General features: G+C 41.3%; 3 protein-coding genes across 4 annotated transcripts; 1 reads left to right on the forward strand and 2 right to left on the reverse strand.

Moving 5' to 3' along the window:
- Positions 1 to 7955: 7955 nt before the first annotated feature.
- Positions 7956 to 11497, reverse strand: LOC138141544 (protein zer-1 homolog). 2 transcript variants are annotated; one of them, XM_069062279.1, is made up of 7 exons: positions 11283 to 11497; positions 10190 to 11233; positions 9482 to 9859; positions 9267 to 9428; positions 9054 to 9215; positions 8598 to 9000; positions 7956 to 8546 (listed from the first exon to the last, which is right to left on the reverse strand). In XM_069062279.1, exons 2-7 carry the CDS (start codon positions 11231 to 11233, stop codon positions 8371 to 8373), a joined length of 2325 nt encoding a protein of 774 aa, XP_068918380.1. In that variant the 5' UTR covers positions 11283 to 11497; the 3' UTR covers positions 7956 to 8370. The 2 variants fall into 2 exon arrangements, with proteins under 2 accessions (XP_068918380.1, XP_068918381.1); XM_069062280.1 differs by lacking the exon at positions 11283 to 11497 and having other exon boundaries at positions 10190 to 10961; positions 11021 to 11161.
- A 104-nt stretch (positions 11498 to 11601) lies between these two features.
- Positions 11602 to 14102, forward strand: LOC138141546 (TBC1 domain family member 13). The gene is made up of 8 exons (XM_069062281.1): positions 11602 to 11750; positions 11809 to 11882; positions 11935 to 12060; positions 12109 to 12410; positions 12684 to 12882; positions 12933 to 13134; positions 13185 to 13307; positions 13356 to 14102. Exons 1-8 carry the CDS (start codon positions 11734 to 11736, stop codon positions 13480 to 13482), a joined length of 1170 nt encoding a protein of 389 aa, XP_068918382.1. The 5' UTR covers positions 11602 to 11733; the 3' UTR covers positions 13483 to 14102.
- Positions 14035 to 15387, reverse strand: Dhps (Deoxyhypusine synthase). The gene is made up of 4 exons (XM_069062282.1): positions 14964 to 15387; positions 14508 to 14916; positions 14357 to 14460; positions 14035 to 14306 (listed from the first exon to the last, which is right to left on the reverse strand). The coding sequence occupies exons 1-4, from the start codon at positions 15315 to 15317 to the stop codon at positions 14100 to 14102; spliced, it is 1074 nt and encodes a 357-aa protein (XP_068918383.1). The 5' UTR covers positions 15318 to 15387; the 3' UTR covers positions 14035 to 14099.
- Between the last annotated feature and the right edge of the window lie 92 nt (positions 15388 to 15479).

Below are 15479 nucleotides of genomic sequence, written 5' to 3' on the forward strand. Positions count from 1 at the left end.
AGCAAGATGGCCGTTCAACGTTAAAAAGTAACCTTTAGACTTTAGTAGACTTTACTAAATTAGATTTGTTTATTAATGACAAAATCAAGTTAACCGATCTCCATTATTCAATGATTTTTATAAATTATAATTAAATAAATAAAATTTCCAACATGAAACGTGCGTAAAATTGACATTTAAGTGAAGTCCAGCACACTACCAACAAATTTTCGTTTACGAAATAATGATAGATCTAATTTTGATATAACATATTTTCCTTTTTTTCTCGGAAGTTTTGTTATCAAAGGATATAGTTTTTTTATGCCATTACAATCAGAAAAAAAAACTCTAACAGAATCAATAAGAAAAATTATAGGTTACCATTTGAAAAATAAAAGTTGCCCATTGCCCATAAATGGGTAGATGGTATAAAAATTATATGATCACTTAGGTTTCTAGCGTTTTTAGGGCCATTTCGTTTCCAGTATAATTTTTTCCATTTGGGTTATCAATAGCAAAGTTATAGCGTGGGTCGTTTTTTATAAGACAGCCTGTATCATTCAGAGTAGAAGGTCTTTTTGTGCTTCGCCCTGTTGCGATCTCGACTTTGTCTCGGTCTTTAATCTCTGAGCTTAGCACAAAAAGACTCACTTCTACTCTTACTGAATAATCTACTATTTTCAGTTTCTTATTCTCCCATTTTGTTCGTCTTTTTCAAATCCTTTTCTGGTATTTCTTTTCCTAAAACAGATTATTAATTTTGTATTGTTAACCTTTCACCAGTTTTCCCTCTTATTGTTTTACGTTTTATCAAAATGAATTTTATTTATTGAATAAATGTCAGAAGAACCTGCAGCGATAGAAGACAGAACCATCTGCACAAACAAAGTCCAAAAGCTCTTAATCAGAGAAAAACAGATGCCATGGAAATTGTACATTGTAAACCTCTCAGCCAATAATTCCTAATCTGTCTGGCACACTTTTGGAACTCTGTTGCTACGTCTCTCGTGCCAATAATCCGATCTCTTTCAAACTCACTGTTTACCCCGTCTAGCATTTTTCAACACTTTAGAAACACAAAAATTGTGAAAATCTCAATTAGCAACTGCAGATAACTTTAGAAATAACCTTCACCGAGCAGATCATTTAAAACGAAGGAGAGCAAAAAAATAATAACGATAGAAATGTTTTGGTTAAATTTTAATAATTTCATCCTTGCTTTTAAGTGTGTTGTTGATGAAAACTTCAATAAAGTCTGACAACTCCGTCTAAATGTTCGGAGTTTTATGCAAGGAAGTATACTTTTTTTCTGTCAAAAGCTCTCTTTTCAGTTTATTATCCTGCTAACATTCTTCTATTAGATCCCCCTTCTTCTTCTTCTTCTTCTTCTTCTTCTTTATTAGAAAGTTTGCCTCTTTTACATCAGTTCTATTGCAATTTCGTTTACTTCTATTTTCATTCTTTATTTATTTTAAATATCTTATTTTTTACAATTTTTGTAGATCATTAAATTTGTTTTCTTCTTTATTATTACATTATCTTCGAAGAAAAATACTAAGATTAGTGCCTACGTTATTTTTTCTTTTCAAAATAGTTTTCAGATTATAACTCGATTCTATTTTATTAGAAAACCTTCCATTATTCTTTTAGTACATTTGTTTTTATTCCCTTTTGTTGATGCTTCTCTTTTTCAGATTGTTTTGTACAGGTTTTTCAAATGTTTCATTTTGTGTCCTTGTATCGGGTGTTCATTTAAATGTATCCTCAAAGTTGGCGTTGAAGAGTCGATTGTGAACGTAACTACCACTCCACAGTAAAAACACACACAACGCAAAAAGTGAGGTTAGATTTAAATAGCTGATCCGTGATCAGATCAGTAATTCGTGGTGCGTTCACAATAGATTCTTCAACGCTTAATTTGAGAATAAATTTAAAAACACCCGATAGAATCTGCCCAAAAATTATCTTTTTTTTTATTTCAACAAATTCCAATAAGGCGCTATATTTGCTTTCTTCACAAAAAAATTTTCACTTCATAATTTTTCCCCCTGTTAAGTGTTAACGTTGCTTTCATGCTAATTGCTCAGCATTCTGTAATAAATCCTCTATCCCTCCATATTTCCATATTTAGTATTTTTCTCATTAAATTAAATTTTAAAAAATATATAAAACGTTAAAAATAACGTAATTTTCGTCATCTTATAAGTAAAAAAAAATTCTTACAGTTCAAGACTTTCCCAAGTTATTTATTTTTTATTTTAGAATTCAATATGATCTCTTTCATTAATATTTTGTCCTACTCCTGTTTAAAACGCCATTATCGCATATGATTCCATGACTTGATCTTGACCTTGACAAGCGGTGACTTTATGCGCATTAGTCACGAGATGAAGTTAGCAACGGGCTTTTTAGTAACGCTTTAGTTTTTTTAATAGCAAAAATCATGTGACACTTGTCAATTACTGACGAATGGAAGAATTAAAGCATTCAGTATAATGAATTACGTTCAAATGTTGTCTTTAACTTTGTAGGGGAGAGTTGCCTATATTGTACCGGGTTGCAGTTTTTTGACCATAACATTTTTATATTGACTCGATTTGAAAAATGGACTTTTGCGGGATGATTTTCAATATCTTTAACAACACGAGAATTTTTTTAACATTTTTTGGGAAACCATAAGTGCCTGTATTTGCTTTTAGAAAAAAAGCTTACATTAGGTACAATATAGGCAACCGGTTTCCTAAATTGTACTACCCACTGCCTAAATTGTACCTACAACATTTTTGTAGTATTATTGAGCAATCACTTAAAATTTAACAGAAATATTTATTGTTTGTAATTATAAAATCAAGATATAATAAAAAAACATAACATAATAAAAACTTTGAAATAAAAAACTAAAGAGAAAATTTCTAAATCAAAATGAAATCACAAACCTTTAATAGGTACTAAAAAATTAACAACATTCATCACAAGCATATACTTTCTCTGCTATTGCCCCCGAACAGGATTCGTGAACCCATCTTCTACATTTTGAGCACTGAACCATGTCTTCAATAAGATTTTGGTCACATAAAAAACAGTACCATTCATCAATGTTTACTTCTATTTCTGTTGCTCTCGAAGTCGATGGGCGAGGTTCATTGGAAAGTTTACATTTAACCTTTTTAGGTTTAACGAATTTTCTTTTAGTTTGCTTCTCTTCTAGATCTTCTTTGTAGGGTGTAGCAGTTAAAATAGTAGCCTTTTGAGCAGGTCGACCTCTTTTTTTGGTATTTTTGGTTACCAAGGGTAATGGAGACAGTACTGTTGGACTAAAATAATGATCATTAATTGTGTCATCATGGTGATTGTTCTCTATCTCTATCGATAAATTGTTTTCATGCGTTGGTGTAGTGTTTCCTTGTTCTTGATGTTCTACAGCAGTTTCACTGAAATCACATTCATTCTCATTTTGATTATTGTGCACTTCTGAAGGTAGAAAGTCTGCATCCGTAAATACAAATCTATTTATGGGCCAAATTCCGGCACCTCTGAATGATCCAATTGCGTTAGACAATGTTGCAGCTTGACTGTACGCAGTACACAACAATTCCGAAATTTCAAATTGTGTGATCGCCTGTGATGCATGACTTTTGAGCCACGTTTCTTGTGCTTGTATGTAGTACTTTCCTAAAGGGCAGAAGAAGCCCACATCCAATGGTTGAAGTCTGTGAGTTGTGTGACCTGGTAACTGTAGTAAAATGACTCCATTTTCTTTGGCCAATACTATTGCCTTAATATTTTTTGAATGAGTTGTATGTCCATCTACAAGTAGTAAAACCTTTTTTTCTTTTGTCGGGTGAACGTGATCAATAAAATGTTGAAGAAATTTTACAAATAGTTCGGAATTTATGTAACCCGTTTCTGACACCTCAACTAGACTTCCAGGAGGAGCTCCTTTTTTCAGTGCCTCATGCATTCTCATTCTTTTAAATATGATCATGGGAGGAAGAAAAAATCCCGAGGGACTAGCACAACACACTATTGTAGTGTTTACCCCTCTTTCACCACTTGTGATGCCCCCAATCTGACGTTTTCCTTTTTGACCTACTATTTTCTGTGTCTTTTTTTGCACAGTCGAAAATCCGGATTCGTCCGCATTAAAGATTCGCGTTTCACTTAAATTATTTTCTTCTACAATTTGTTCATACAAATCAAAAAATTCACCAACGCTTTTCTGATTAAATCCCCTTACCCTCGCCAAGGACGTGGCCTCTGGTTGCCTTAGCGATAGATCAGGGTGGCGTCTGAGAAAATTATAGAACCATTTCTTTCCGGCAATTTTCTTGTCCTTGTTGAAATTACATTTTATTTTATTTTTTTCTACTATTTCGAAAGCCAGCTTTCTAATTTCGGTTATTGTTAATCCAAACATATGTTTTTCTAAGTATAAAATATGTTGAACAAGATCTTCTTCAATATTATCTGGGAGGGCCGTTTTATGTCCTTTGAAGGTTTTGTTTCCGTTTGCATATTTATTTTCATTTTTGAAGTGTCTCTTAAGAGTAGGTTTGCTGATACCAAACTGGCGGGAGCATTCATTCAGTCCCATACGCCCTTCTCTATATGTTAAAAGAGCATTGTCTAAATTTTCTTGGGTCCATTTATAATATTTTTTTTTGTTTTCCATGCTCATCTAAAAAATATAAAACTTTTAAGTCTCTTGTTTTCTTTAATTGTACCGGTACAATATAGGAATCCATACAGTGGTACAAATTAGGCAACTCGACAATTTTTACTTTAACCTTTATTTTTTTGGTAATAGAAAATGTAATATGAATTAAAAATTAGATGATTAGGAAGCTAAAACTATCTAGTTTCTACCACAGTGATCGCCAATTATATAAACATTCAGCAAACATGGTAATTTACTTACGTTTGTGAGCTTAAAACTACATCAACCAACCTTAAAATCTTGTTTCTGCAACAACTACGTTGTGATTGGTCGTAATCCCGCCAATTTTATACCAACGATTCAAAGTTGTTAACTCTTTAGAACAGTGAAAACTAGAGGGAGCTAAAGGTCATAGTTTTCGCGAAATTAGAAAGGTACGATTTAGGCGCCGGTACAATATCGGCAACTCTCCCCTAAGTGTTTGTAAGGTTAGCAAGATAAACGTCAAATATGTCACTTGCGCTTCTGCGAAAAGGGATGACCAAAATTCTGCAAAATTGCGCGTTTGTTTCATACGCGTCTACGTTTTTGCATTTGCAGCCACGTTTAACGTTGCTTTTTTTCTTGCAAACCAAACGTCTTTCAAGGACGAGTTTTTCCTACAGCATTTTTATTGACGATCAATTTTTATGTAAATTTTAATTGATTCAACATTTTAAAAAGGCATGTAAAAATTACGTTTTCGTACTCATAGCCTTGAAAGCAACGCTTCCAACATCCAAAGCTCGTTCCGAAACGAGTGCTTCCCGGTCGACTCGAATGTAAAAATTGCAAAAAACACTGGCCCTTTGAGGCATTCAAAAAAAAATCTGTCTTGATAATAATACAATTTAGTTCATAAAATACAACTTCCCTGGGTTTTCCTCCATTAAAAAATTACGGAGAGATTTATAATCGTTGAAAATTGTTCCTACAAAATTCACAAATTATTGCAAAAATTGAAATATCAAGTGAAGCAATTGTTTCCAATAACCAAAGATCACTGCCTACTTGGTTTTATGTTCGTTTATGTTTAATGTATTAAAACAAAAAATGTTAATTTAATTTTCGTACAAAAAATATTGTACGAACCACTTCCGTTTATTCGCTCATTAATTAAAGGCACTCGCTCCTTCGTCGCTCGTGCTTTAAAAAATGCTCTCATGCGGGAACATCGTCTTCCCGCGCTTGGTTCGTAAATAACTATTTTAAGACTTGGGTGATTGCATTAATGGGATTTTATTCTTCACAGTCTAAAATATCTGCATTTTAAATTTCACAAAAATCCGATGGAAAATAACTGCGTTATTAGGTTCGAAAGTCTTAACTGAGTTATTAGGCTCGAAAATCTTAGCTGAGACACCCTGTACTATGTATTATTTTTATTCTCATCTTCATTTTTTAATTATATTCCTCTTCTATTTCTTTGGATATTTGTCCATTTTCTCTTTTTTATTATGCTTTGCTGCTTGTATTTTTATTTTTTTTGTTTTTTTATTCTTTTTAGTATTTACATATTGGTGAGTACACTATTTTAAGGACTTAAAAAAAAGAAAGAAAACAACCTAAATGGCTCCCTCTCCCCGGTTTGACTATTATTTTATTTTTATAATGACCGTTTGTATTTATTTATTGTTTATTTCATTAAACGAGACTCCCATCGTGGTACCAATATTTCAAAAAATTAACATTCAACATGAAATAATACTGAAAACAAAGAAAATACGTGTCCCACGAAAAAACCTTGCAGTACTCTATAAATTTTATTGTTGCTTAATAATGTAGACAGTTTCCCACAGGAGGACAAAAATATTTAAAACAGTGAAAATTGCATCAATACAGTATAGATTGACGATTAATCACTACTGACGTTATCTCCTTTAACCCTGACGCGATAATACACTCGGGGAGAGACTCACAAAGCTTGTTAGTCTTGTTTTAAGCGGGAAACGTCAGACATTTAGACGTCCATTTTTTAAATTTAAAAAAATCATGAAATCTATCTTTTTCCAGGATCATAAATCTTACAAAATATGAAGGTCAAAATAATCGCAACTGATTTCAGGAGTGATACAGAGGTCCGAGTCTTCTCTCGAAATAAACCACTCAGGCTGAAACTTTTTCAAAAGTCAAAAATAAACAATTCTGAGATTTAAAAAAAGCCTCCAACGAAACAAATCTTGGAAAGATATTTTATTAGGTAATAATATAAAGATATATAAACTACACAAAACAGTTTAACAGAAGTAAATAAAAAAATATTTCCCTTGACGACAATTTGCTGTAAAATTATTTCATCACGTTATTACGAGTACTTTATCATCAGTTAATTTGGTGAAATCTATTTTGAGTCAAAACGGAATTTCCCAAAAAACTTCCATTTCTGTTCGCTTCCAATAAAAATCCCGATGGTTCTCGACTCCCAGTTAAATGTCCTGTTTACACTACTCGGGTTTATTTTGAAACCTGACAGATCAACTGTAACTTCCTCATCCATATAATCTCCCAATTTTCAAACAAATCCGCTGTCTCTCACGCCTAACAGCACCGATCATCGCATCCTTTACGACATCAATAAAATCTCACTCACTCAAACAGATTCGCATCCAGATCGGAATGCCCATGCAACGCAAAAGACGCCCCGAAATAACCGCCGGCTCCGGACCTCGCCGCCCCCACACCTCGTTAAAAAACCCATCGACTTTTACGACGAATTTCGTCGAAGATCAGGTATACGAGCTCGTGTGATAAATTCAATTAGTCCGACGATTCATCACGAGAGACATAAGTGAAGTGTCAACACAATAACGTTTAGTGGTAATTTATTGAAGCCTTTGAGGGGTGCACACCCCGCGCTACCACGCAACGGGGAAGTCTTACGAACACTCTCGAATCATCTGAACCGACGCGAAAAATCCGGCCACGTGTTGGGCGCCAAATTAATATACAGGGTGGGGGTGCGAAAGCAGGCGCGCGGACATTTTGGGGTTGACGGGAACGTCAGATTTGGTTGGGTTGAGTTTTGGGGCTCTCGGGTGGTTTTTGGTGGAGTTAGTACTCACTTTACTCGCTGGGGTGGCACCGCGTCGGACTGGACCACGCACCGGAAGATGTCGATTGTTTAGAAAAGAGTGTTTTGGTGGAGATAAAAAAATCTGTTGTGAGGGATCGATATTTGTAATAATAATTGTTGTGGCATTAGTAATTGTTCGTGTTATCTTATCGGTGGTCATCGAGGGGGCTCTTTGTGGGCTTCGATGGTCGAAGAGAAAAACTGGCCAACTTTTTAAAATATTTATTTGATAACAATTTCGTCAGTCGTGCCTACAAACTGTTTGTCCGAGTCGGGCCAGAAGGTGCGGTAAAAGAAAGCCCCAAAATTATATAAATAAAATATAATTAAACGGCATAAATAATAAAAATAACATATTCATAATGATGTCATGATAAAATAGATAAACTAATTCCACAAAGTAAGGCTAACCCATTTAATACGTATTGGAAATAAATTATTTACAATTAGTTTATCGTTAACACTCCACATGCGCAATAAATGTGGTTACGGTTACCATGATGAAATTTCCAAAAAGACACTGTCTGTCAAATCACGAACAGATTTACCATCGTCGCTCCGGCGAGTATTAGAAAATAATAATAAAGTAATAAAAAATATAATATAAATATACAAGAGAACGTCAACCGTCCAGCTGGGCCTCGACGTTCGTCCACTCCTGCTCCTTGTACCGCTTGCAGTTGTCTATCACCATGGCCGCGAGGTTCTTGACCGGGAGCGGGGGCAGCGGGTGCTCGATCAGCTCCTGGAGCAGCACCAGCCCGCCCTCCTTCTCGATCAGAGAGCAGTACTTCTCCGCTGTAAAAATCCGATCATTCGGGAACGCGCGCCCCCTCTGTCGCCACTTACGGTACACTTTGGTCAGGTTGGCCAGCGCCCAGACGGCCCACTTCTGGCACTCGGGCGTGTGGTACACCTTGACCAGGTAGAGGATGGGCTCGAAGGAGCGGTAGTTGATGTTGCGCTGCGAGTTCAGGTCCCACCTGTCGATCGCGCACACCATCTTGTTGAGGACGTCGCTGCGAGTCGGCTGGAAGACCATCCACACGTCCGGGCCGTCGGAGGCGATGTGCGAGATGACCCCGGCCGCGTTGTAGCTCACCTCGATGCCGTCGCTGCGCGAGTCCAGCAGGTCCGAGAACACCGTAAGGTACTTGGAGGTGACGAGGAAGTGGCGCAGCTCGCGCACCTCGGCCACGTTCCCCAGGAGGCCCATCATGTTGCGCAGCAGCTCCTCCTTGTTGGGGAATTTCTGCGGACATAGGGACACTCACGAAGCGATCCACGCGACGCGTGCGGACGCACCTCAAGACACAACAAAAAGTACTCCATCCCCTTGATCTCCAGGAACTTCCTGCAGTTGGAGGGCGTCTCGTCCGTGACGTTCCACATGGTGGACCACGCCACCTCCAGCACGTCGTCGCAGTGGCCCCGCTCCAGCCTGTCGGCGATCAACCAGATCATCTTCTGCAAGAAACGCGCTCACCTAGACTGTCACAACAAAAACGACTTAGTTACGTTGATGGCTCCCAGCTCGCCCAGCTTGACCTTCTGCTGGCCGTCCACCTGGCACGCCAGCGAGTTCAGCAGGTAGATCCCTATCCTCTGGACGAAGCTCTCCTGCTGCATCCCGTGCACCGAGTGCAGCAAGATGTCGACCAACCTCTCGTAATCGAACAGCTGCAACAACACGCTTAGCTCAACCGCCCCCGCTCCGCCGCCACCACACCCACCACATCCGAGGGGATCTTGAACTGGCACAGCGTCAAGCAGCCGTTCCTCATCATCGTCTCGTCGTTCCTGTGCACGCTCATGCCGTTCAGCAGCGCCGTGATTATCCTCCTCTTGACGCGCACCACGTCGTGCAGCTGCTTCCCGGTTCCTTTCACGATGTAGAAGAGGGTGGCGCTGCCCGAGATCTGCACGTGCCGCTCGGTGAGGTGGCGACTCATCGCGTCGAGCACGATGTTCAGGGCTTGACCCACGTAGGCGCAGCTCTCGAACCGCAACAGGTGGAACAGCTCGTTCAGGACCTTCTGCAGCATGTCGGTGCGGTCCAGGAAGGCCAAGGCCGCCACCAGGATCTGCTCTTCGTTCGCGTTTCCTGCAATCTAAGAAGCGCGTTTGTCGACGAGTACCCCCCGGAAAAAAATGACAGTAGAGCTTGTGGGAACATGATACGAAAAAAATTTACATCTCAGGTCTCACGGGGAACCCTTGAGGCAAACCTCTCATAATTTCAAGCTGATTCGCTGTTCCAGAAAAAATCAATATCGCAGGCCCCGTTAGGAATCCTTGTGGTAAACCTTTTGGAATTTTATCTCGCGGTTCCTGGAACGGAATGCGCGATACGAGGACAATGTGAAATTCAAGGTTACGGCGTGACGGCGCAAAAAATGTTGGGGGTCCCCCGGATTTTTTCTTCTTTGGGGGATTCTTACCAGCTTGGCGGGGATGTCGTGCCTGAGACAGGCGTCGTGGGAAGTCTCGTAGAGCCCCAGGTATTGGAACGGGGTGTTCATCCTGGAGCTGAGGCCCGGGATGTCGGAGGAGACCGGCCCGGAGGCGGTCTCGGCGACGCCGCGCCCCGCCAGGTTGGTGCCGGAGATGTCGAGGGAGGTGAGCTTGGGCAAGCTGTCGACGAGGGTGGCCAAGATCTGGCCGCCGTTCTCGTAGCGGCCGTTCTCCTCCTTGGACTGGGAAATGTCCAGGTGTCTGAGAGTGCGCAGCTTGCAGATGGCCGGGATCATGTTGTCGACGGCCGAGACGTTGTAGAGCACCAGCGAGGTGAGATTGACCAGGTGCTCGGTGTACTCGAAGTTGTCCAGGTCGCCGCAGTTGGACAGGTCGAGGTGGGTGAGCGATGTGAGGTGCCTCAGCAGCAGCAAGTAGAAGTCGGGTTGGAGGGCGGTGAGGCTCTTGAGGGTGAGCCGCTTCAGCGAGGGGGCCAGAAAGATGAAGCCCCGGTCGTAGTGCTCTTCGGTGAACTTGAGCATGCCGAAGATGTTGGTGGGGAAGATCTCAGTGTTCTCGCCGATGGTCAGCGAGGCGAGACTCGTGCCGTACTCGGTCAGGTGTTTGATGCAGGCCGACGTGAGACTCGAACTGTACGAAACGTCTAATTCTAACAGGCGGTGTTGCAGTAAAATTTCTAAATCCCTATCCGTTATGTCGATGTCCCGTAATCGGACGCGTTTCAATCTTGTGCTCTGCCTATCTTTAAATATGTTAATGAAATTCGAGTTGACCCGCGACAAGCTGTTTGACCGTACGTTCAGGAACCTCTCGCAAATTTCGACCGGCAAGTGGACGCCCTCTTTCAGTTTGAGGGGCCCCGTGATCTTGCACGAGACACATATCGTTTCTAAGTTGTTGTTGATGTAATTGAAACAGATGTCGAGAAGGCTTTCGGGCGACGTCGAATTGCAAAAGGAACAAGTCTCTAAAGGTAAAGCACTCGAATGCCGACATTTAGATTGGAGCATCTAAAAATATTCCCATCAAAAACTGCTAAATCCATCGCTCAGTACTCACTTTTCCAACAATAATTTAATCAATTCCTTGCGTTAACATGACAACAGATCATGTATTCTCAGCGACGGATTCAACGCGACACTGTCCCACAGCCCCGTTCAATTTTCAACAACACTTTTCCAGATGTTTTCCAAACTATTTTTGTTATTGAGTAATTTTTGACATTTTGACATATTTTCACGTTTCCCATAATCACCCACTGTCATTTTCCTCCTACTACCCGACCCAAAAACGTACACTTTTTCACAATTTTTCTACAAATTACGCGCACTTCGGAGCCGCAAATACGCAAATCATCGCAAAAACTTTCCACCCGTCCACGACTAAAACCTCAATTTGCCTAAATTCACGCAAATTGATTCTTTTTGGTTTGTTTTCGTAACGTTTTCGGAACAGTTAGTAGAAATGTCATTGCCCCAAATGTCAAAACACTGTCAATTTCAATCAAAGTATGGCATACAGAGCACGGTAAAAATTCGCATAATTTATTAATTAGCGGCTTTAAATTAACACGCTCCCATTGCAGACTCAAAGAATTCGATGACATTTTACAACAGGATGTGATAGATCTGGAAAACCTGCGAAAACTAGCCTTCCACGGTAAGGGGGCGTCACGCGCTCGTTTTTCACCGAGTAATCAATGAAATTCAAGGTATTCCCGACGACCAAGGGAGGAGGGCGCTCTGTTGGAGACTACTCTTGAATTATCTCCCAATAGACAAGGCGAAATGGCCGTCGTATTTAACAGAGAAGCGAGCTTTGTACAAACAGTTCATAGGTACAGTCTTGGTCGCGTTTAATGACACAAATTAACTCTCGCTCTTAGAGGAGATGGTGGTGATGCCGGGGTCGCAGGAAAGCAACGGTGACGTCACCGAAAGGGACCACCCATTGAGTATCAATCCTGACAGCCAGTGGCAGACATTTTTCAAAGACAATGAGGTGCTCCTCCAGATCGACAAAGACGTGCGCAGGCTGTGTCCCGACATTTCGTTTTTCCAACAACCCACCGAATTCCCTTGCCACGAAATCGTCAACAGCAACGACGTCAAAAGACTGCACACGAGGGTGCAAAGGAGCGTCCTCAAATGCGCCAATGTGGAAAGAAAAGGTCTGGGAATCACCAAGGTATGTTGCTATTGTACCCAGGACTCGCCCGAAACTTGTAAGATCTTAATAAATTTGAAAAATACTCGACACTGGTTAATTTCGTTGTATTTACACATGCGGCTTGTATTTAGTAGCAGGTAAAGTGAAGCTCCGCATGCTCTGATTTCGTATTTTTGTGATGTAACAGATACATAACGACGACAGCTCAGACACGTAACGGTGATGTTACATTACATTACAATAACGTCACCGTTACGTAACATAGACGTTACATTGTTTCGATCGGTCTAGATAGCGCTGTCGATCAAGAAAGCCAACGAAGACTACGCCCCCATGACCGAGGGCAAAGAAGCCCACTGGGAGGTCGTCGAGCGCATCCTCTTCCTCTACGCCAAGCTCAACCCCGGCCAGAGCTACGTGCAAGGGATGAACGAAATCATCGGCCCCATCTACCACGCCTTCGCCTCCGACCCCGACGTCAACTTCAGAGGTGACCCCTCCTCCAAGTCCGTCTCTCACGTTTTCACACTTTTCTTCCAGAGCACGCCGAAAGCGACAGCTTCTTCTGCTTCACCAACTTGATGTCGGAAATCCGCGACTTCTTCATCAAAAGCCTCGACGAGACCGACCACGGCATCAACAAAATGATGAACCGGATGTTGGTCCAACTGAAAAACAGCGACCTGGACGTGTGGCTCAAGTTCCAACAGCTCGAACTGAAGCCGCAGTATTACAGTTTCAGGTCTGGGGCGTTGGTGGCGCTTGCGAACGATTGAACAGTTGTTATTTCAGGTGGATCACGCTGTTGCTCTCCCAGGAGTTTCCGCTTCCCGACGTGCTCAGGATATGGGACACGCTCTTCTCGGACGAGTCGAGATTCGACTTTTTGATTTACGTTTGCTGCGCCATGATCGTGTAAGTGACACAACAAGCCAAAGCGGATTTGCCTGAGTTGAGTTTCAGGATACTGAGGAATCATCTGTTAAACGGCGATTTTCCGTCCAATCTCAAACTGTTGCAGAATTTTCCTCCGATGGACGTGCAGATTATCTTGTTCAAAGCTGTCGAACTGTCGAGACAAAAAAATTAGCCGATAAGTGTCTACATTCTACTCTATTTTTAGGTTATGTTGCCATGACTATGCATCCCTTGTTGATTTTTTTTGTTATTCTAAGAGTAAAAATTCGACTTAAACGACTTGTTCATTGATCGACGATCAACTCTACTCGTCTGCGGTTGCGTTGGTTCCGAATCGACCAATAGAATCGCAGATTTTAGAGCCCGCTCACCCGTCCACCAATCAACAAGGCTCGTTTAAGTGTCAGGCGCAGTTGCCACGTCGTACTAAATGCATCCCAACCTTTTTTGTACGTAAAATGGAAAACTGACAATCACTAGCCAACGGAGATTCTTGTTCCTTCATTTAGTCAAGTAAAACTCAGCATCACCAACTCAAGTCATCTTTATTGTACTTCTAGCCGTAAGCATTTATCACTGCAACAACCAATACTCGCTGTTGCGACAAAAATGAAAGTATACCCAACCCAAACATTTCGATCAGGCCGTTTTCCTTTCCGTATGGTGGCGACACTGCACGCATGCGCAGACGGCCGCGCCACCCAACTTCCATATTATAGGTCAATTTTATACTTTTCGTACCTATTGTAAACAGTTGAAAACTTATTTTAATAAAAAACTGCCAAAAAGTTACTTCTCTTTGGTATGAAAATCTTTGGCGAAGGTTTGCGCCACCAAGAGCGGAAACACCAGACTGGCCTCCGCGTAGATCTTGACCGGCGTCGCCTCCTTCTTGATTTTCCCCCAGGATTTGGCCTCGTCGGGCCGCGCCCCCGAATCGCTACCGTCAAATTCCGACGAAGTGTTGAGATAGACGCAATAGTCGGCGCCGTTCCTCTGTAAGTTCACGTTTAGTTAGTTCACAAACGCAAGTGCAGAGGGCGCACCATCAGGTTAGCGTTGCAGATGTGGTGCTTGACGAGACCGCCCCCCACGATCACGACTCCGGTGTTTATCGCTTTCATGGCCATCAGATTCAGCTGTCGCAGGTCTGAAAAACGATGCGGATTATTTTTTCCGCAAAAAGCGACAACGTACCCGAAATTATGTCCAAGACGAGGCCGGGGTTGCGGAACGAGTGCATGAACATCATGTCGCCGATGCTGCCGTCGGTCAGGGCCGGACAAAAAACCGGGATTTTGTTTCTCGCGGCCCAATAGTAAATGCTTTCTTCGTTGTTGATTTTTTCGCCTAGGCGGTTTATCACTTTGCTTGGGCTCCACAAAGCGCCCTCTTTTTGTTCCACCAACATCTCATCCAGCAGAGGCATGATCCAGTTTTCAAAGTGGCAATAATTGTCGTTGGGTACCAACAAATTCCCTATCCTGTTGATGCCATTGGTTCTTAAATTGACGCCATCTAAACTAAAATCGCCCAAATACGTGGGGGCTATGCATTTGATGAAATCTTCTTCTACACCTCCAGCTGTTGTCACGATACAATCTATCTGCAACTTTTTACTAACTGCCGAATCATTTAGTCTTAATTTCTTACCATTTTGTGCTGCACCAGAAACTTGATCGTCTCGCGTAAACCGCTCGACACAATGTTCGACGTGTACCCCAAAAAAATCGTACAGTTGTGCTTGACACCGATGAACGGATCGTCACGATCTACGAACCTGTCTTCGGGAATCGGGGCCTTGCGACACTCGATCATTTTGTTAATTTCTTCCACCGCTAGCCCGAAATTGGTGGCTTGAAAACCGGTATGCAAATAACTGTTGAGCAGTTTGTCATAGTTTAACCCTTGATTCCAGTCGTAACCTTGCACTTTTTCTTTAAGAAACGACGAGTCTTTAGTTTTTTGTAATACTGCGTCCTGAACGGACTCTACGGGGGCTGCCATGACCCGACCACACAAATAACCTCACTTTCGAAACAACAAAAACATTTAATATGTCACTGAACCCGAGTACCAACCGCTTACACTAAAGTCACTAATTTTGTTTACCATCAATTCGTTATCGAGTGCGGAATTAATTAGTTAATCGAAAGTGGTCGTTCCAAT

Source organism: Tenebrio molitor, chromosome 1, assembly GCF_963966145.1.
Source record: "Tenebrio molitor chromosome 1, icTenMoli1.1, whole genome shotgun sequence".
Classification (NCBI taxonomy): Eukaryota; Metazoa; Arthropoda; class Insecta; order Coleoptera; family Tenebrionidae; genus Tenebrio; species Tenebrio molitor.